The sequence below is a fragment of the Balearica regulorum genome, chromosome 16 (genome assembly GCF_011004875.1).
Source record: "Balearica regulorum gibbericeps isolate bBalReg1 chromosome 16, bBalReg1.pri, whole genome shotgun sequence".
NCBI classification, from domain to species: Eukaryota; Metazoa; Chordata; class Aves; order Gruiformes; family Gruidae; genus Balearica; species Balearica regulorum.
Genome location: NC_046199.1, coordinates 6467164 through 6488663, shown reverse-complemented (window position 1 = coordinate 6488663; position 21500 = coordinate 6467164). Strand labels below are relative to the sequence as shown.

Genomic DNA, 21500 nt, shown 5'->3' with positions numbered 1-21500 from the left:
CTACAGAACTGGGCATGGCTGGGAGCCCTGTCCCAGCTCCGTAGGCCTTTGTCTTTACTTTGCAAGCTTGATCAATCAGCAGTAAATTAGACTAAATTTGCAAGCGAAATTCATGCTGCAAATGACCACCAGGCTTGTGCTGCATGCAAGAGTCACACATGTGGGAGATCAGTGTTTGCCCTGCCATGTGTGATGGTTTTGGTGATACAAGCATGGAGGGAGGAGCTGGTTGCTTCCCAACTCCTCTCACTGAAGCACAGGTGGCTGCAGAGCTGTTTGCACACCAGCGATGCTGCCCAGAGGTCAGAAGCAACTTGCCTGGATCCCAGACGCAGCCCTGGAGAGATGCAGGGATTTAAACCCACTTCTTAACCTTACTAGCTCCACAGAGCTCCAGAACAATCTTCTACCCCTTTTTTTTATGCAGAATAAATGCATTCTTCCTCCCTTCTAACTAGGATCTAACTTACAACAGAGGCTACCAAGGAGGTCGGGCCCTCCTGGCTCACACTTTTAGCTTCACTGGGGCTTGTTAGTCCATCACGTGCATAATGTCCTGAGTAAGATCAGCAGCCTGAGCTCCTGCATGTGACTGCCAGCTCTAGCCCATCCTTATTGAACATCCAGAGGTAGAGCAGAGGGCTGAGATGTTCAGTGCAAAGAAGAAACCTCAGGGTAAAGCAAGCAGGGCTCCTTTCTCAGGATGAGCCTCTGGGAACCTGCTCTGAGCAGAGCTTGAAGCTTGGGGCTCTGTCTTGTCCTGCCTTTAGGCTCAGCCTTGCTGCTCCTCACACCTCTCTTTCTTCTCAGGTTTAACAGGCAGTGTGTGGTAGACAAAGACAAAAGAAACCAGTGCCGATACTGCAGGCTTAAGAAGTGCTTCCGAGCAGGAATGAAGAAGGAAGGTGGGTGACAGTGTGGCTTCCCCGCGCTCCCCCCAACAGCCATCGTGTTGGCTGTAAATGTTTGAGGAAGCCCTCGCAGCCTGAGGCCAGTCCCTGCCATGTGCACGCTTGCCCAGCCATCTTAAGCCCCATCTTCCTTCCACGGCGCTCTGCTGTGCACAGATCCAGACCCCCATCACAGTGGGGTTTAGGGAGAGTTTTGGCCTCTAGTCATGAGCCCTGCATGTGCCCAACCTGCCCCGCTCCCACCCACGTGAAGTCCTTGCAAGCAGCCATCGTCCCAACAGGCGAGGGCAAGGCACGGGGGCCCTGCGTGCTCCCAAATTCAATTTCAGAGCCCCTTCTCAGGTCACCTCTCAAAATGCCAGCAAAGACAAGCCCACGAGAGTGCCGCAGGGCCATGCTCGTGTCTCAGAACTGCCCGTGCTTGTACACACAAATCACACCCGGGGCTCTTCAGCTCCCTCTCACTCACGCTTACACACACGTCACCTGTGCTCCCACATAGCTGGGGCATCCGAGCAATTTGGGAATGCTTCTCAACATCAGTGAGAAGCAGAAACTTCAAAGAAGGCCTGGAAATCTGGAAACACTTTGGGAAAACTGCTGTAAGTGCTGTTGCCCCAGAGACACTCAGAAATCCACAGCTGGATGGGTGAGTCCAGCAAAGGTCCAACTCTCATTTTGCCCTTTTTTTCCTAATGCGCGTATAGGTTCTTGCTGACCCTCTGCAGAGAGCTTAGTTTTGTCTGTAACATCAGCCACAGCAGAAAGGACCCAGAGCAAGGGGGAGCATTTTGGCTATTTAATTCCTTATGAAACGAGTAAAGATATCCACCCCCCTGCAAGGCCCATGCTCACCCCACCGCTTCCCTGCCTCTCTGTCTCTGCAGCCCTTCCCGGTCCCCATGACTCTGGCATGACGGGACAGGACTCACCCTTGTTTAGTCCTGCTTGGTTCTCACTCACAGTGGCAAGGAGACCTGGGGCTGCTGTGGTCCTGCTGGTGGCCCCACTGGTGGCCCTGCTTGTGGCCTTGGTGGTGGCCCTGCTGGTGACTTTGCTGGTGGTTCCACTGGTGGCCCTGTTGGTGGAGGGACAAACTGCCAGAAGCAACCCAGAGGAGCTGCCTGGCACCTTCCAGAGCGCACCCCATTGATGTCTGCAAAGGGACAACCAGGAGGCATTTGGTCCTGTTGTTCCATGTAGAGAAATCAAACCCTGTGCTCCCCCCAGTTCACACTCCCTCAAGGAGAAGTTTAGGAGAAAGAGGTCTTTGAAGACAACAGGGAAGTACCAGCGGTACCTGAGCAGCTTCCCCAGGAACCCTGGCCTGCGGGAGCACCTCTGAGCAGGAACATTTCTTTCCTGTTAAAGGGGATGAGGTATTGCAAGGAACTTGGCTTGATTTTTCCTGAAGAACATAGGAATCCTCCTCTCCTCGCAGCGCCCACTCATCCCATGCTTTGCTGCTGTCTGTTAATATTCAATAGAAGTTACATTAGGTGCATGACCAGCTAATACTGTGCAAACATTTGGAAAACATCATGGCGTGACTGAACTCGGGGGCCTGCTACTGATAACAGCAGCATAACCTTGACAGCTCCTATTTACAGCCGCTGACTGCAGGGCTTTTCTTCTGGCCCAGCCTCATTATTGCTTTTTATCAGGCGGATTTATACATTGAGAACGTATCAATCCAGAGAGCCACCAGCCTAAGGCAGGGACTGTTCTCTTTCCCCTGCCATCGATCAATACCTTATTTGAGCAGATGGCTTTGACTGGCATGGCCATAGAGAATTACAGCCAGCCCAAAGCCTCGTGGCAGATACAGAGGCAAATCCTCCCCCTCAGCACTACTGCTTCTGCTCTGGCTGCTGCCACCTCTAGACTCAAAGCCTCGGGTCAAACCCGTCCTGGGACTCTCTTTACAATAAGGTATGAGAGAGTTTTGTTGCTCTGTATAGATAACTAGGAGCTGTTCTGCACTTCCTTCCTTATTGTAGCTTAGACGGAAGTTTTCCAACTGCACGTATACGGTGCGAGAGCTTCCCAAAGGGAGCTCACAGAAGTCATGTGGACAGGGAAAGCAGCCATGCAGATACTCGACTCCTCCATTTCACGCATAAGCTTTGCACCTCATGCATGAGCATGGCCACCATTTCAGACCCCATATCTTGAAATCAAAGAACTCAAGAGCCAGATCCTTTGAAAGGAAACTTTCCCGTTGAACTCTACAGGCATTGAACCAGGTGCCTGGGCTCTGAAACGATCCCGTCCCAGGAAAGCCTAATAAAACAAACGTGAAAACAAAACCACCAGATGCAGTCAGCTCTCGCAGGCATCCCGTCACCAGAGGCAGCTGCACCTCTGCCCTGCCAGGCAGGGAAACTGCAGCTAAGGGAGTGCTCCAGAGCACTGCGAAGGGGAACGCCAAAAGTCTGTGCTAGCTGTCAGTGTGCATTGCCACAAACGACCTGCAGCTCAGGCAAAATACTCTCTTACAGCTGTTCAAAATGAACGGGACCGAATCAGCACCCGGAGAACAAGTTATGAAGATAGCAGCTTGCCCTCCATCAACGTCTTACTGCACGCAGAAGTCCTGGCACAACAGGTACCTCTTCTTTCTTCTTTGGCAAATACAAAAGCATCAGGCACTATCTGGCTAGTAGAGCCAGTTGAGTATTTAACAGTTCAGTCTTCAAATTACCACCTCTTTTCTAAGTAACTCAACATTGGTTTTTCAAAGGCATTTGTTACCTGAAACCATGCCTGTAATGCTCCTTGCTCCAGACCTCAGTTGTAATAATATGCAATAATCTGTTTGGCTTTGATGGGACACATGAAGGCTGGAGAACCTGCTGGCAGAAAACAGGGTAGAACAACTGAAATCCAAGGTGTTGCAGCCACCTAAGCCAGCCGAGGGGCTGGGCTCGCACGAGCAGCCTCCCTTCCCCATCGGCTGTTAGGAACTCCGGATTCTGGCTTCCTGCAGAGTTTCATGAGGAATCGGTTTCATGCTTGTTTTATGCAGATGTTATGCTTGCAATTCCCTGTTTTCCACAAGCATACTGCCTATCTCCTAGCGTGTTCACCTGAGAGGACAACTCTGATTTAAGAATCTGGATATTGGAAAGAGCGTAGGTCAAATCGGCACTGTCTGGGAGGACACAGGACAGGAGAGGAGCTGCAGGGAGGCTTTGTCTGTGAGAAAAGTGATGAGGATGGGGTTGTGCTGGAGGCAGGAGCTGCCACTCTTCATGGGAGCTGGGGAGAGCAGCACTCCTTGTCCTGGTGAAAATGAAGAGGGGTTCAAGTTGGCAGTCCAAGTTCTTCCTTCCTTCAAGGGTCATATTGTCCCGAAGGCTGCCGCAGGAGATGCTCCAGGACAGGACATGCGGTGCTCTAGGCTCCATGCTGGGAGCATATCCCATCCCATGTCTCACCTTGTCCTATGCAGGCCCTCATATATTTATATACCCTATAAAAATAATATTGGTGCTGCTCCCAGAGGTGTGAGATAATGGGGTCTCAAGTCACCCGATCTACAAGGGAAGGACATTTCCGGGACTCTGAGTCCTGCAGTGGCATCACATGTAAGTCTTGAGCAGGGGCTGCTGATAAAAACTACAACCATCGACAAATCCAGGGGAGCTCCTGCTCTCCCACAGAGCTCAGAGAGACTCATTAAACAAGGCAGGCTCCAGCACGGTAATTGGTAACTTTTATGTGCCTAGCTAATTAGAACAAGATACTGCTGAGGAGCTGCTTTCTCCAAGATCTCAGGTCACTCACTCAGAGCTCTTTATTTATTTGCTAAGCCTTCCGGGCTCTCTGATTAGGGTAATACATGGTGAGATTTTTACAATCTTATTTATTCAATAATAGCTCGAGAGCTGGAAAGCTTCCAGGTAATACAACCTGGAAAAAAAAATAAAAAAAAATGCAGGTGGCATTTGAACTCCATTTCCTTGGGGAGGCTGGCAGGGTCCAAGCTGAAAATGCTGGCAGGAACAGGACAGGAAGAGCTGATGCTGTACAAGAGCACAGAGGGCAGGTGGAGGGCAGCGATGGGGTTGAGTTAATTGCTTACAGAAGCATGAGGATAAAGTAGTGACTAAGGGCAAATTTTTAGATGAGCTGGGTGAGCAGCTATGCATGAGACCTAGGCAGGAGGTTGGGTGCCTGGTTTGGAGGAGATGTTCTTTCCTGCTCTGTGTGACTGTACTTGCCAAGTTGTCAGGCTTGTCTTTTGCAAATGAAATGGCCCCATTTGCCTTTGCAATCACAAATAATTCGCCACACAAAAAAATGCGACCTGTGGGCTTGTTTGCAGTTTTGCCAAAAGGGCCTAAAAGATGGGGGGAGGTGGGAGATTGTTGTCTTTGAAGTCTGTCTTTAGCATTTCAAAGTGGGTAATGCCAAGTATCAATGACCTGGTGCTCACAGAAAGCAATATCAGACCTGGAAAGCTACCTTCAGCAGAGACTTCTTGTGCTCACGCTGAGTCAGACAGCAGTAGAGCCTGTGTGTCTCCTGTCGAAAGCAGACAAGGCAGGTCTGGGCGCTGGCTCTGGAGCAGGGTGGAAGGGGAGCAGTTCTCTGCCCTTTCGTGGGACCAAGTAGCTTGTGCAGCAGCGCTGGGTGCATGTGTCTTTGCTACTGGTGAGGCTGATTGATGCATGAATCCCTCTGTTCCCTCCTGGATCTTGACTGAGCACATTTGTTTAGTGGGAGGAAGATCTTGGCTTTAGAAACATTTCTTCTGTGCTTTCCAATCTATTCAAGGCACGACAGTTTACTGAGATGATCCACAGCCTCAGCTCTGAAGCATTTCATGTTCATAGATCCCCAAGCTGATCTCAATTTAAATGAGTTGTGCTGGGCCACATATTCTGGGGGCTGGGTGTGCAAGAGAAAAAAGTAATCGCTGATGCTGGAGTCTGCATCAGCACAACCCATAGGCTGGGGAATTTTCCCGTCTATGTTTCCTCTGTGGCACTGAAAGCTGAAGGATTTCTTCTCTCCTTCCAGATATCATCCCCGGTTCCTGTGATCAACGGAGACATCCGAGGGAAGAAGATTGCTAACATCTCAGACGTGTGTGAATCCATGAAGCAGCAGCTGCTGGTACTGGTGGAATGGGCCAAGTACATCCCTGCCTTCTGTGAGCTGCCCCTGGATGACCAGGCAAGTCGTTCCCCCCCCCCCCGGCCACCCCACCTCTGCTCGCAAAGGCAGCGGGGAGCCGAGGGAGAGCCAGGCAGCTGAGACCTTCGAAGAAAATGTGCATTGTTCGCCCTGTTATCCTGACTGCTGCAGCTGATTGGGAACGGCATCCATACAATGCCAGAGCAGGCCATTTGCATGTGCAGCTAATCAGTCGATGAGCAGAGGCATGATAACACTGAGCTCAAATTAGGTACATAATCAGGTGCGCATTTTGCATGGGTCTATAGGTCAATTATTTATTAATTATGGTTTGCGCAGCAGCTTGAAAACCTGAAGTGCTATACAAATACTTAGGGTAATCAGACTTAGTAGGACAGATTTCCAGCCTAAGAACTGCTCAAGACTTAAACCCAAATCTGCCTGTCTATCTATCTTTCTGCTTCTTGCCTGGAGATAATGTTTGTAGCCATTCTGCTGGTGTGGAATTATTGAAACTAAACACTAGCTGGCTCCCAAGGCAATAAGAGAATCTCTCTTTAGAGTTAAAAAACAGAAATATATTTGCATTTACCACAAATTACTAAAATGACGTTTGCTGATTCCATAACCAAGATAAGCACAGTGGGTTTGAAATCCTCTGTAAACCTATACTGCAGGATCTCAGGCAGCCTCAAAGAGATACAAGGAGATGTCCTCTGCGTAAGTCTAAATTTCACAGGTCTGCAGCCGATGTGTGCCCAGCATGTGTGCATGGTGGGGAGGCTCCAGAGGGAAGGGACAGTGCTTCTGGCAGTGGCCAGTACAAGTCCTGTCACAGTTAGGAAGGTATTTCCCATCTGCCCAGTGTGCGGTCACAAAACCAGCATGTGTTCTCTTCTCCAGCCCTACTGACCCAGAGGTAATTTTTATATCATGAAGAAAAAGGATATCCAGAAAGTGAGAGTATCCAGCTGATCAAAAACCTCTAAATCCTAAATCTGAGCTCTTCAGTAATCACTCAGCAGCACAGAGCCCCAGGGAATTCAGTGCTCTTAACAGAGGAGAGCATTTCCCTCTTTTCTATTGCGTGCAAGTGCTAAATTGTTTAAAAGGGTAAGAAATCTGTTAAACTCCTAAGGCAAATACAACTCAAAAATTATGAAAACCAAAATGGACTCCAATGGCAGATGACATTTACACAGCAAACAGGCTGCAGCCCAGCAGAGACTTGGGGCAGCTCTGCATAACCCACTGCATCCTTGTGCCATTTGGAACAGAGGCAGTAAACCCGGTTAATAACTCTGCAAACTTCCATGTGAGCTCATTTTACAATTGTGGGGCTGCAAAATTTCTCAAAGAAGAAAGCAGAGCCTAAAGATGACATTGTCTGAACCCTGCCTTCCCACAGAGGAGAGGCTGCTCTCAGGACGCTCCACAGGCTTGTCTCGACTGAAACAGGTCTTCTGTTATGACCAGCCACTCCCCATCATGAGCAGTTCCCAAAGGGCTTGAGAGGAACAACTGTGCTGCATTAAAACTAATCAGTGAATGCCATCCGTGCTTTTGAAGGGCAGTGTGAGAACAGAGGCAGCAGATAGTCAGGGAGTGCAGGAGGAAGGACAGAAATGATGCCAGGGAGCAGGAATGAACAAAACTACATGCAAGCCAGCTGCCCAAGGGGCATGAGAGCCAGTCAAGACATGTCCAGTGGGAACATTTAATGTTGGGAAACGCTGTTACATTGCCATTAAAATAGTGCCTGAGAATGAATCATCTCTGCCAACGTTTTTATAGGAAAGGTCATACCCAACTCCTCATTCTTCCTCTGCACCAAAATGTCAAAGTACTGGATTTGGTGGGGCAAAGCCATTTCATTTCAAAGTTAAAGTTCTACTTTGTTGTGTTACAACTTTTATATTTATCCTAGTTCTCAATGGAAGGATGTATCTCAGGTTGATCACTGCAAGAACAAATATCAAATGAAATGGTTTTGCCTTGTTGAAGTAATTTAATTTAACCCTGCTCAAACAAGCAAATTTTATGGAAACAAAAATGGTGATTCCAAACTGAGCTTTCTTGAATTTGCATTAGGCAGGAAATTTCTGCGTGAGGGCTTTGCTGCCCCTTGGGACTTGCAGTTTTTTCATCCTTATCAAAGTTTCGTCAGATAGGAAAGCTGTTTTGTGCAGGTCTGGTAATTACAAACAGCTTGGCTAACACATCCGCCCATGTTCCGATAGCGATAGAGAGGCTAGATTTTAGCATATAGCTAAAGGTTCCCCAGCATCATGTGTGTGTAGTCTTTTTGCAAGGACCTCCACTCTGTTTATTTTGCATAACTCTTTTTCACCCTCTGGAGGAAAAAAAAAAAAAAAAAAAAAAATCCCTCTCAGACATCAGCATCTTTTCTAACCGGAGCTCTCTTCTACAGGTGACACATTCTCCTGGCATTTCTGGTAGGGTAGGACTTCTCTTGGCTTTGTCAGATGCTGAGGGATAACACTGGAAAAGGGGACCATTCCCATCAGGACACACTTTTCAGAATCTCTCCATTAATGTTTAATGATTGTTTTCTCCAGAAGAGGCTCCTGGCTGGACATTAAGAAGCCTTTGTGTCAGGCTGTCCAATTGTTAACTTCTGTTTCTGCCTAAATCTCTGAAATTTTTAACCGAAGGAGGGCAAAAGATTCAGAACATTCTCAGGAGCCACTGGAGGGTGTAAAAAGAAACACTTCAATCATTAACGTCAGGGCAAGAAAAACATCCCTTTGGCTTCCCTGGCCCGAATACCCATTGCTGCGGAGGAACAAATGGCCAGAGGGTGACCCCACCAGCTGGGTGGACGTGGGTCCCCATGAGCATGATTTCAGTGGGAGGTGGGCATGGCCCAGAGGGACAGCAACTGTCCCCAGCAGTGGAATCGTACTTCTCCCCACTTCCCGGGCTGGAGCATGGTCCCCAGCTCTGCACTTGGTAGGAGTTGCCTTGTCTGCAAATGGCCCACTGCGAACATGTCCCATGCTGGCATGAAGTCCTGGGACTATCTGCCATGGTCTTGCTCATATGACACGTGCCATAAATATGGGATGTTTCAGGTGCCATCTGTTACCGGTTCTGCTGGATTTATAGCTATTTATGCACAGGAGAAAAACATTTCTTGACATCTGACTGTGACTGGAGAGGGGCTCTCACCCCCCATCCATGAGTGCCGTACAGGAATGCTGGGCTTTCTCTCTTGCTTACGTGAAATCACAGCCTTGGCTCTGTCTCTGCATCACCCAAATAACTTTGCCCTGCCCTTGCAGGTAGCACTGCTGCGAGCACATGCAGGGGAACATCTGTTACTGGGAGCTACCAAGAGGTCCATGGTGTTCAAGGATGTCTTGCTGCTAGGTAAGGAGTGCAATTCTGCTCCCAGCCCATCTACTTCTGCAAAGCTTCCCTGCCGGTGTGAAGGAGAGGGTGGTTCAGTGTTTGTAGGCATCTTTTTTGCAGTGTGGTGCCTTGATCTCTCCTGTATTTTGAGCCTAGCACACCCTTTGGGTGCAGCTAGGCCTGGCTGACATTGACATCAAGGCCACGACATGTGGCAAAGTTGTGGAACTATGAACATTCACATTTCCCCCCAGGTTTGTATAAGCAGACTGTGGAGCAATTGAGAAAAAGGCTTTTGCTCCTCAGTCAGCTTTTCCTCACTTGAGTGACTCCTGTGTAAGGAGAAGCTGCTCTGGCAACACGGATCAGCATTTCTGGCTGGCTGAGCCAGGGAAGGGGCAGAAGGAGGAACTTTTAAGTCCTCCACCCTCAAAATTATCCCTGCATTGGTTACCTGGGTTTTGAACTCTTTGCCACTCTTGATAAGTCTTGGGCAATGACAAGGCAATGGTCTCTCTGCTGCTTGTCCAAAGGAAATGACCACATCATCCCGCGGAACTGCCCCGAGCTGGTGGAGGTGAGCCGCGTGGCCATCCGCATCCTGGATGAGCTTGTCCTCCCCTTCCAGGAGCTGCAGATAGATGATAACGAATATGCCTGCTTGAAAGCCATCATCTTCTTTGACCCAGGTATGCTCCAGTTTGGTGAGGGTTACCATCAGAGGCGACTAGTCTGGGTTATACTGACTGATACTGGTCCTGAGTTGTGGAAATGCTGCCTGGTCTGCTCTCTGGGCCAAAGTGTTCTTAGAGGGAGGGGAGAGGTCAGCCTAAGAAGAGAAAAAAAATCCATTACAGCAGATGATAGAGAATCAGAGACAGCTCACCTCAGCCTGCATCCAGACTTCATGCTATTACTGGAGGGCAGCTCCTTGGGAAGCAGCCTGGATAGTTTGCTCTGTGGCTTGTTTCAGATGCCAAAGGACTGAGTGACCCCTCCAAGATCAAGCGGATGCGGTACCAGGTGCAGGTCAGCCTGGAGGACTACATCAACGACCGGCAATATGACTCACGGGGCCGCTTCGGGGAGCTGCTGCTGCTGCTGCCTGTGCTGCAGAGCATCACCTGGCAGATGATAGAGCAGATCCAGTTTGTCAAGCTCTTCGGCATGGCTAAGATCGACAACTTGCTGCAAGAGATGCTGTTGGGAGGTGAGTACTTGAGGGTCCTACAAGAGGCCTCTCAGTGCTCCTTGATCACCTTGAGAACTGCCATAGTCATCGTTTCCTATCTGAAAAAGGTGGAGACAGCCTGTATGCAGGTCAGCCCTTGACTCATGCAAAATCATCTCCCCCTATCATTGGCAGTAGTAACAAAGGATCCTCCCTTTCTACTCATCTAAAGAGATGCATTAGCTGTGCATCTATTTACGGAGAGGTGTCCCCAGCCCCCCGCATGTAGACAAGCTTTGCTGTACCACCCCCAAACTCTGATAAGCCAGCCATTTCACTAATCCTCCTCTGTGTCAGAAAGGAGTCATCAAAACAAAAGGGTCTGAAAGCTCAGGTTGAAAGAGCGTCCCAGATTTTCTACTGAGAGGATCCAATGGGACAAAAAAAAATGAAAAATTGCTACTGTGCTATTCTTTACACAGAGGTGTGACTCAGGAGGAGAGGAATATAATCCTGTATAAGAGGAAATGCCGGCAGCAGGCAGGGGTTAGTGAGCCCAAAGCATTCATGGAGGAAGATGGAAAGGGTGTGCTCCAATCACACCTGCACAAGCTGATCGTGCACAAAGCCTTGCACATTTTGGTGCAGTGGGTCTGCCCGTCTGAACTGTCTCCTTCTGTCATTGTGGCAACTAATGTCATATGCACTTTTTTAGGCTCATCAAGTGAAACGCCGCATGCTCACCACCCCCTGCACCCTCATCTGATCCAGGAGAACCTAGGAACAAACGTCATTGTGGCCAACACTATGCCTCCTCAGATGCACAATGGGCAGATGTGTGAGTATTGCCAGACAGATGGAGAGCTCACAGGAGAAACCGAGAGCTTTCCGGCATGCCTGTGGAGGTAGTTTCTACCTTGCAAGGAAATTTCCATGCAAGACAGAGTCTCTGATAATAAGCATGTGAGAAATTCCTATGCAGAAAGGAGGGAAAGACAAACAGAGAGTTGGGTTAGGTTAGATTAGATTAGGCTAGACTAACTGATTCAACAAGATGTTCCCTGGCAGACTGTACCTTTTACATAGCCCTTAAATTCAGGGTTGAATGATCCCATCCAGTGCCTACTGAAATCAGTGGAAAGGTTCCCCTTCCCTTGAATGGTTCAGACAAACCTTACTTTGCCCTCTGCAAAACCACAGGAGAATCTTGTCTGCCACACAGGGCCACCACACGGGGTCACCACTTGGGAATTTGGGCTGAGATGACCTCAGCTGACCAAAAAAGTGGCCAGTACAGGTCAAAATGCCAGCAGCTCCCCTCATTCCATGTTCGTTATTGTGGTTCTTCCAGGGCATCTAACTGTGCCTGTCTGGGCTGCCTTGCAGCAAACACACGAGCCATTAGGAGCTATGGTTTTGCTACAGAACCTTTGCTTTACTTACACCTGAACCTGGCATGACTGAGGACAGATCCCAGTGCTGTCAAGTCTTCTCATTGTATTTCTCTCTCTGTAGCTACTCCAGAAACTCCACAGCCATCTCCACCTGCAGGCTCAGGACCAGAGCAATATAAGCTGCTGCCCGGAGCCATTGCAACTGTGGCAAAACAGCCCACCTCCATCCCGCAACCCACCATCACGAAACAGGAGGTCATCTAGCAATCTGCAGACCAGCTGGCCTCGCTTAGAAGACCGTGTGGGAGAAAAGCCTGAATTAACTCTGTCACTGTGAAAAGAGAAGCCGTCCAGAGGTCCTTGGGCGCAAACACACGGACTTGCTTATTGGACTAGACCACCACCACCAAACGCTGTCTTCCTGCAGTTACGGACAGCACATGCCACGGGCAGCCCCGAGTCCCAGAACTAAGGTTGAAGCCTTACTGAAACCCTCAGTCCTTGTAAGAAGGGCCAGATTTCTGCCTCCCTCTGTGGGGAGGTTGCAGTGACTGGCTGGGGACTGTCTGTTCCCCCATTGCCACCTCTCAGCGTTGGTTCAGCACACACCAGACCCTGCGAACAAGCAGTTCTCTGTGCTGCATGAATGGAGGGCTTCCCTTCTACAGCCATCCCAGCTCCCCAGACAGTCAGTCCAGCCAAACTTGATGGAGATGGAAGCTTCCCAGGAGCATCACAGCAGGAGAAGCACGTGGGTTTTGCCCAGGCAGCACTGGCAGAACTGCTCCTCAGCCTTGGCTAGTCCCAGATCTTTGCATGGTGTCACCCTCCAGCAAACTAACCCCTGCAGCCAGGTCTAACAAATGGTTTCAGCTGACACTGGGGCAAAATCTGGCCCACCAGGAATCTCCATTATTTGGATCCTTCTGCCTTTTGAGGGGTTTTGTTATTTCCATGCCATGGCCTCCCTCCCAGCACAAGGCTCAGACAGGCAACCACTGCCAAATCCCTCCCTTCCTTACACCACTTACTGCCTCCTTGCTACCTGGACTGGGAAGTTGGGGGACCATGAGATTCAGGAGATTTCACTAATGGGATAGGGTCACCCCCATACAGGCTGGCAGTGGGCAGCACTGCCCAAAATATCACTGGCCCCACTACTGCTTGTCAGCAGTCAGAAGACCGCTGGATGCCTATTCCGAAGGAAGCAGGGAGGAAGGGCGTACAAAGGGGACAGACCTGTGAGGGTGAGAAGAGCCTGAGCCTCACAGATTGGAGATCTTGGGCTGTCCAAGTGCTGGGAGCATCATGACCCAGGATCTCGGTTCAGACCCAGCTTTAATGCTAAGCTATGCCATGTAATCTCCTTGTCCAGTGCAGTGCCACTCCTTCAGCTTAGAGTGAGTGGCTGATAACAGATTTATAGGTCTTCATAACACGATAAGAATTCGTTGTGGTTCCTTCAGACCTCAGAGGGTTTGAGGGCAGCAACCTCAAAAACACAATGCAGAGTCCTGTGGAGAGGAACGACAGAGGTCAAAGCAAGACCCTGTTTTGCCCAAGCCCCTTGGGTCTGCCCCAGCCTTGGGTCTGCACCCACCTGCTCCGCTCCGTCCCTGCCACAGTCCCTGTTCCTCTGCGCCCGCCTGTGCCAAAACCCTGCAGATCCGACCTTTGGTTTACAGCTGAAAGCAGGACAGCAGCCCTCCCGTGCCCAGCGCTTGCCTCTCCGGGTGCCGGCAGGGCTGGAGCTCGCAGAGCCCTGCACGACTTCAGGCCTGAGTAATTTTTGGCAGCACAAGGCAATAGCAGCTCTTACTAACTATAGACTCTGTGGGGTGCTGGCCTCTCGGGAAGATGAAGCTGGGGGAACCATGGCTGCCGAGAGGTCCCTGGTGGGGACGAGCCTGAGCCAGCCCAGCCAGAGGAGCTGCGGGTCTGTCCCTTGATTTCCAATGCAAAAATGAAACACCTCGCCTTGCGCTGACGGTGTCAGAAGTATTGTATCATCTATCAACGCTGGTGGCATTGTACCGAGTAATTTATTACAATGATGAATCCAATCATTTTCCATAAATTATTTTGTAAATCACATTGATTATTTATAATTAAGAGATTAAATGCAAAAAAAACCCATAATAACCAGGCTGTCTTTTCCAACTGCAGCAACCTTTTTTTCTGTACGTAGACATACTCTGTGGGGAACTTTTTTTGGTCCATTTGCACCAAGCGTTCCTCAATATTGTACATTAATTTTTGCTGGTTACTGCCTTCCAATGGAAACAGAGGAGTATTTCTTCACTAGAGTTTGTATTCATTAAAAAAAAAAAAAGGAAATAAATGCAAAAATATTTTCTAACTTTTCCCAGACAGATGGATTTCTTTCTTCTGGGACGATTTATTTTAAATCAAAGGGCTCACCTCCCTGTTGGTCTGAGCACAAAATGTATGCGTATTGAGGAAAAAGCCCAAACAAGTGTTTGATGGTGTCGCCAGCTGTCACTATTTTCTGGCAAGCCTAATGCTAGCTGGTGTCTGTCCTGAAGCCACATGTGCTGGAATCATAAGATTGAATGACAATCCCAATTTTCATTTAAAGAAAATCAAACATGAAGAATAAATATTTGCTTTCATGATTCCAAGGAGCTTAAAGACTTGAAGTAACCACACTCCGAAAGCCAAGTAAAGGAAGCCAAAATATGTTATTAGCATTTTGAACATGTTCATTTTTAAGTCCCTCTTACATTTCAAAGGTAATTTCTGAGCACTTTGGGGTGATGATTCTGCTTTGGTTCACACACAGCCAACCTACTGCTGGCAGCAGGTGCGGCCAAAGGCAGACTGAGCCTATGGGGCACAATAAGACGATAAAGTGAAAGTCAATTTGTCACAGGTTGTAAAGGTGAAGAAATACGCTGACAATAAGAGAAGGCTCTTAATGACTTGCTCTTCTGATCACGGCAGCCTGCTCTCAGCTGTAGCGTCCCCAGGAAGATAACAGGAAGAGGGGAGAGAGTCTAGATGGCTGTAAAGATTAGGTATCTGGGGAGCAACAACATTCAGCACTTCAGCTCTGATCTGCAGGAGATGCCCCTCATGTTCCCCCATCTCCTGCCCCTGATGTGAAATGAGGTGGGCAGTCTCATCCCAGGCACGAGGGATGAGAAGCAGCCTGATTTTCCATCCCATTTGCACATCCAGTGGCCTCCCAGCGACAGTCATGCTGGTGAGAACTGTCAGCAGGTATGAGATGCAGGGATGAGAGTCAGACTGCGTTTGAGGACCATGTGGAGACATCACTTAGAGCCTGCCTCCACTCTGGTGCCAAGGACCTGGGAGAATTGGACAGACCTCAGATAACATGCCCTCAATACCCGTGACGATCCAGAGCCCCGACACCATCGCTGAGTGCCTGAACAAGGTCAGCAAAGGCAGTCGCAGGACATGTGTTATCTCAGCACAGACACAACGACTGAGTGGTGAGGCCAGTCAAGAGAAGGAAAAGGAATTTGTTCCTTCTCTCCAATATTTAATAAAAACCAGGACTCCTCTGCCTGCCACAGGAACCCTGCAACCCATAGTTGGTTTTACCTGGGTATATGGCCTAAAACCTCCATATATGTAATATCAAATCTTTGAAGCAATAAATTCTCCTGGATTCCTTCCCATGATCCGGTCTATCAAGGTTGCCCTTTACCTGGTTAATTTTAAATCAGTGCATTCCCTACAGGAGGTTTCTTATTGCGGGATTCAGCTCACTTGGTAAAAAACCCACAAACTGCCCCAGAGACAACCTTGTCCTTAAGTGGTGCCTTGATCCCAGCCCTTGCATCTTTTGTCACTCCAGCCTGGAATCACCCGGAGACACTGGTCTTGCCACTGGTGGGCTACGTTTTATCCTGATGGGCTCCCTGGAGCCCACAGGTGATGTCCCATGTCACAGGAGATGGCTGCCGTAAGGACAGCTAGTACCGGCCTTTAAGACGCAACTTCCTTACGTTGTTTTTGGACAATAGAGCTTTGACTGTCCTCTCCTGTGCTTGCAACCTAGACTAAGGATGATTTCCTGGAGAGCAGTATCTCCAGCTGTAAAATCTTTTCACGATGTCCAAGCAAAGATCTGTGAAAGTGGTATTTTTAGGTCCTCTGGCCACTATGAAATGCATTCTTTTCATATTCCTTATATAACCTTCATCTGAAATAGCCAACAGGCTTTGGAGCCTTTTCCACAGCTTTCATATCTCAGTGGGAGGGGAAAAAAAAAAAGAAAAAAAAAAAAGAATGGCAAACGAGTTTTATGGCTTGCATATCATCTCTGACAAAAGCAACTATTGCTGCTATTAAACTTGCAAGTGCAGACACAGGCACAGATAATCATGAACAACAAGAGGCAGCAGGGACGGCTCAGCAACGTGGCACTGCTGAGCCAGGCAGTTCTGCGTGCCAGGCTGGCCCGTTCCCTCAAGGCTGAGCGCAAACATCACCAACCAGTTTGGGACTCCAGGCCACACACTGCACAACCCCTTTCCACTCAGAGAGGCTGGAGGAGGAAGGGGAAGGTGTGGGTATGTTTAAAATCTCTCTCCCCATTCCTAATTGAGGTGTGACCCTGATAATCATAAACACACCTAGGACCTGAAAAATTGCCAGCCAGGCCAATAAAAATGGCAATGTACTGTCAGCTTCGTTAGGTGCGGAGTGAGCTGGGAGTTCGGCACAAACAAGACTGCAGTCACGTCCTTCAGGTCAGCATCCTGCGTGAGGCAGAAGAGGCTGCTGGGGTCAGCAGAGTGCTCCCAGCCCAAGCCACGGCGAGAAAAGCCCTGAGTCAAACCTGGGTCTTGGGAAGGAAAGTGGTTTGGGAGCTGTATTTCCAAGGCTTACTCTGGCTTTGGACCTTGAGTGATGCCAGGCTTGCCTGATCCTGGCTGCTGCATCAGCTTTTAGAGGCCTGAGGCCACCCCTAACTTGGGAGATCAGTCACAGAAGAAGATACGGGTTACACAAACCACTGGTCTCCACAGGCCATGCTTCATCTCAGTCCCTCATGTCCGGCAGCTCTGCCTGGCTGGGACCTGCAGTCCCTTGTGACCCCATGGACACAAGAAGTCCAGGGAGACCTTCTGAGCCTGGGGGACCCCACACCAGCTGACTCTGGTCTGGGGGAACTGTTGTGATTCCCTACCTGCTCCTAGCAACTGCTACGGGTGCAATAAACAGGTCAAGAGCTGCCTGAGGGACATGCCTGCGTAGACACCCACAGCAGAAAGCATCACAAGCCGGACACTGCAGCTGCCAACCTAGGTGTTAGCATGGCTGGAACATGACCTGTTCCTCCTCACTGACCAGGAAAATCATTACAATAAAGTAACTCAATAATACTCTTCTCTGTTCCTCTCAAGGACTCTCCAAAACCTCACTGTGCCTTTAAAACCCCCATTAATTAATCCTGCCAATGGCTTAGTATTACCATTAACCACTGACATGGAGCGCACTGGTTCATGCATATCCTAGGATCCACTCGGAGCTGATTTGCAGAGGACACAAAGCCTTAAAGGTCCACCTAAAGAGACGTGGAGGTCTCCAGCCCATGCACCAGCTAAGATGGCAAGCAATTGAGAAAAAAGCTTGAGGCAGAAGCAGCAAAGAGAAACTTTAGTGCCAGACCCAGAATCTCTGACTCTGGACTACAGCACTTCTGGCACAGATGAAGGACAACCATTGGGATCCTCACTTCTGGCTGGATTTTAGCCCTCTCTCAAAATTACCTTAAGGTGTGGGATTAGAGTGGCATCTTCTCACTTGGGAGAGCACACTGGAGACCTGCTGTGCTGCATGCCCATAGAGGAGCCAGTGGAGACAGCTCCAGCGTTGCAGGCTCTTTACATTTCCATTGAAATCCTACTATTTCCTGCGCGCAGCTTCTCTCCTCGCAGCCCACCATGCAGCTGCATTCCTTCACCTCAAGGCTGTGCAAGCGCCTGAGATATTGTTCAGTGGTTACTCCAACACCCAGCCCTGCTTCACTCCTTCCCACTGATCTGAGGGCTTGTGATGGACACCAGGCTGAAAGCCCCAAGAGCAAAAGCACCCAGTCCATCCAGGGAGCAGCAGCGCTTCCCTCATCCTGCCCCTGGGAACTATCCTACACTGTTTACCGACCACGTTCCTGCAGGAGTAAACCTGGGTGCTCCTGCTCTAACACACTCAACAGCGCTGCAGACATTGCCATGAGGGGCTGGCAAGGAGCACAGGTCCCTGAGCAGCACCCTCACAGCCCCCTGCGAGGGCTAATCCTGCCAGGGACCCATCCTACCATTGAGACAGCTGCTTTCCTTCCAGTGTGCGAGGGCACCGCGAAACACGATGAAAGACTGGGAAAACAGTGTCTCAGTTCAGAGTAAATTAAACTACAAAAATCCCATAATATTTAAAACATTCAGAGGCCCTGCCAAGTGCATTCCTTGCCAAGCTTTTGGAAAAACATTGCTGGTCTTGAAGCTAGTCAAGCCAAGGAAGGGGGGGAAAGTCTTGTCTCAAAGCCTGGGCTGGGTACGGCCGCACGTCTGTGTCGCACCGCACACTTGGCTTCCTGGTGGTCTAACTGCACGTTAGCACGACTTCATACGCCTGGCCGGGGGGTGCCTGCCTGCGGACAGCTGCTTCGGCAGCAGATGCTGCAGATTTGGGTGCATTTGCAGATTAGTGCCTGTTTCCATAGCTTTGCATGTGGGTCTGGCCTGCCATAGTGGGTGGGCAGAGCACGTGCAGAGCAGGGGCAGTCCTCTGCAGCACGGCGTCTGCTTCTCAGAACTGAGGTTGTCACCCGCGAGATCCCCATCTCACACCGCGACATGCAGGGTGAGGACAGGCATGCAAACCTGTCCTGGAGGATGTACGCTTCCAGGCCTTGAGGCCATGAATATTTATGGTAATTTAGAGCATATTTTCTCAGTCACTTCATCCTTTGAGCGCAGAGGAATAGCTGTTGGATTGTATCACGGCCAAGCGCCCTGTGGGCCAGGCACCACGTCCGGAGCAGGTTTACACCAGCCTGGTGTGGCTGTGCCTGGGGGATTAGTAGGGGCTGCCATTCCCCTACAGCCCTCCCCATGCTGCTGGGCTGCTGCGGCTCAGTCTTGAGATACAACACAGCCCCACACCCGGGCAGACCTCACCCAGCACTACCGGACTAGCGGCTCTCTGCTCTGATGCCGAGCTGCCCAAAAGGGTTGTGTAATTAATTTGTGGGGCCCAGAGGTTCCACCTGCACCCCAAGGACCAGAGCCCCTCTTGGCCTGAACTGCACATAGATTATCTTTATTACAGGACTGTTATGTTTGCACAGTTTAGTGATTTAATATCAGTTTAAAGCCTTCTCTGTGGGCAATGCTGTTTGAAGTCATACTCTCTTTTAAGCCTCAGCTTGCCAAGACTGTAAAATGTTTATTGCTAATGGTGGAAAAGCTTAAAGAAGCCAAGACAACTTTCCCAGGCTGGGTATTAAGACTGTTTGGATAAGTAAATGAGTGAAGAGTATTACACAGACTTCATTAAATATCAACCAACACCAACAGCCATTCATTTATAACACAACGGCAGGGCACGGGAGCACCCAGGAGCAGAGCTGAGAAAGGTATGAATCGCATGTGATAGGAGAGACGAACATGAGAATGGCTGGATTCCCCATAGGGCTCCAGGTGTGGCTCCCAAGGTCAGGCAACACAACTGCTGGCTAAAGCTCCTGCAAAATACCTGTAGATTTGGAGCTGATGCCGTGGCAGAGTTGGTGCGGTTGGTATCCTCTTGGCCAGGGAGGGTTGCGTGCATGTGGTGCAGTATGTCCTTCTCCTCCTGCAGCTGTGGGAAGGACAAAACTCTCCAGCTAGGAGAGGACTGTCGGTGCCTGGATGTTTATTTTCAGTTTTTAGCTTTTACTTCCTTATAGACAGGTTGTGCCTTTCTCAGTTCCTAGTCACAGGATGCCAACGCCAGTTAGAGTATTATAGAAACTCTTGCTACCGTTCCTGTGATTTCATGTGCCAGTACTTTAAAACTCCCCTTCAACTTGGCTTGGTGCTTGAACCCCTCACTTCCATTCACCACCCACCACTCTCTTCAAATTAACATTCCCTACATAAGGAAACTGAGGTAATTACTTCATTTGGTGACCATCCCCAAATTATATTTCACCTCCAGTCCTTCATTACTGTGCAGTATTCTTATTTCTACCTTCCTTCCTTATTCCCTCTTACCTGCCAAAGGCTCTTGCTCTTATTTTAATATCTTTTTTCACAGCTCTCTCAATATGATTGCTACTGGTTCTCACTTGGTTCCTGCACTTCTTGTCCTGCAAAGCAGAGCTTCATTCACACATCACTCATTCAAACACCCCTGCTCACTCCTAACACCCTGTTGCAGCAGCTATTAACCAGTCAGGTCTGGAAATGCCACCCCACACACACTAAATTTTCCTCCCTTGTTTAAGGGGTGCAAACTCCAACCAGATTTTGCAACATAAATTCCTGTTTGCAGCTCCAGTACTTCCCAGCTGCTTGGTGTTTTTAAGCCTTTTCTCAGATCAGCCCTGCCTCCCTGCTAATTTCAGCAATTAGCTGGATCAGGTGCACCCCAGAACCTCCATCCCTGCAGCTGTGAGGCCACAGAGCCTTCTCCCCAACGCACCTTCTCCCTCGCTCCAGAGGGACAAATCCTGCCCAGACGGCTCCCTCCACACTGTGTCTGCAGCTGCCACCTTCAAGCTCTTACCTCTGCCCTGGGACTCCAGGTCTCGAGCCCAGGAGCTGTATGAGTGGAAACGGGAGCAATGTAAGCTCTCTTGTCCTCCTGAGGTCCCTTCCAACCTCATTTATCCCACGATCTACTGGAAAAGGCATGGAGTAACATCACAAACAGGTCTAATTCACATGGATCCAAACTGGTCCCAGTTTAGGGCACCAACTTGCCAGGTTGCACCCAGCTCTGAGCTGGCTGGACACAAAGCGGGGCTGGGCTGGAACATCAGCAGGGGCTCAGATCAATGTACTCCCCTGCTCTGAAATGTCTCTCTGCAGGTAAACGCCTGTGGCACGCTGTTTGCTGCCACGCTGGCATATCTCTCGCCAGGCATGGTGTCACTGAAATATTTTCCACTTTGGAAGAATGAAACCTTGGAAAAGAAATAAATTAGAGCTCTATCTCCGACCTGCAAGAAAGGCCCTGTTTCCTACTGCGGGCTCCTGGGGTTCCCGCTCTTTGTCTAGCTATCTTTGACTCCCTCTCCTGGCTGAAAACACGGGTTACAGCCAAGGGAAAAGGCCGAGCTCACAGGGACGCTGCAGCCTGGGGACGGTCCCCAGCAGGATGCTGAGCCCGTTTTGCAATCTCCCTCTGCGTCTATTGATCAGTGGGGTTAACCATGTGTCCTTCCCCCTCCCCAGAGCTCCCTGTTGAACCCCTTTTTAATCCAGCAAGCCTGGGAATGACCATCTTTGTTTACTTTTA

General features: G+C 49.6%; 1 protein-coding gene across 5 annotated transcripts in view; it reads left to right on the top strand.

Moving 5' to 3' along the window:
• HNF4A (hepatocyte nuclear factor 4 alpha) overlaps positions 1–14355 on the top strand; it is a 37342-nt gene extending 22987 nt beyond the window's left edge. For 4 of the 5 annotated variants that reach the window (XM_075768607.1, XM_075768608.1, XM_075768606.1 and 1 more), the window contains exons 3-10: positions 811–905; positions 3413–3519; positions 5940–6095; positions 9362–9449; positions 9965–10120; positions 10405–10641; positions 11318–11440; positions 12118–14355. In XM_075768607.1, the coding sequence (XP_075624722.1) occupies positions 811–905; positions 3413–3519; positions 5940–6095; positions 9362–9449; positions 9965–10120; positions 10405–10641; positions 11318–11440; positions 12118–12260 (1105 nt within the window). In that variant the 3' untranslated portion in view covers positions 12261–14355. Of the gene's footprint in view, positions 1–810; positions 906–3412; positions 3520–5939; positions 6100–9361; positions 9450–9964; positions 10121–10404; positions 10642–11317; positions 11441–12117 lie in introns of all 5 variants that reach the window. The other variant, XM_075768604.1, reaches the window with a different exon arrangement.
• Positions 14356–21500: the final 7145 nt, after the last annotated feature.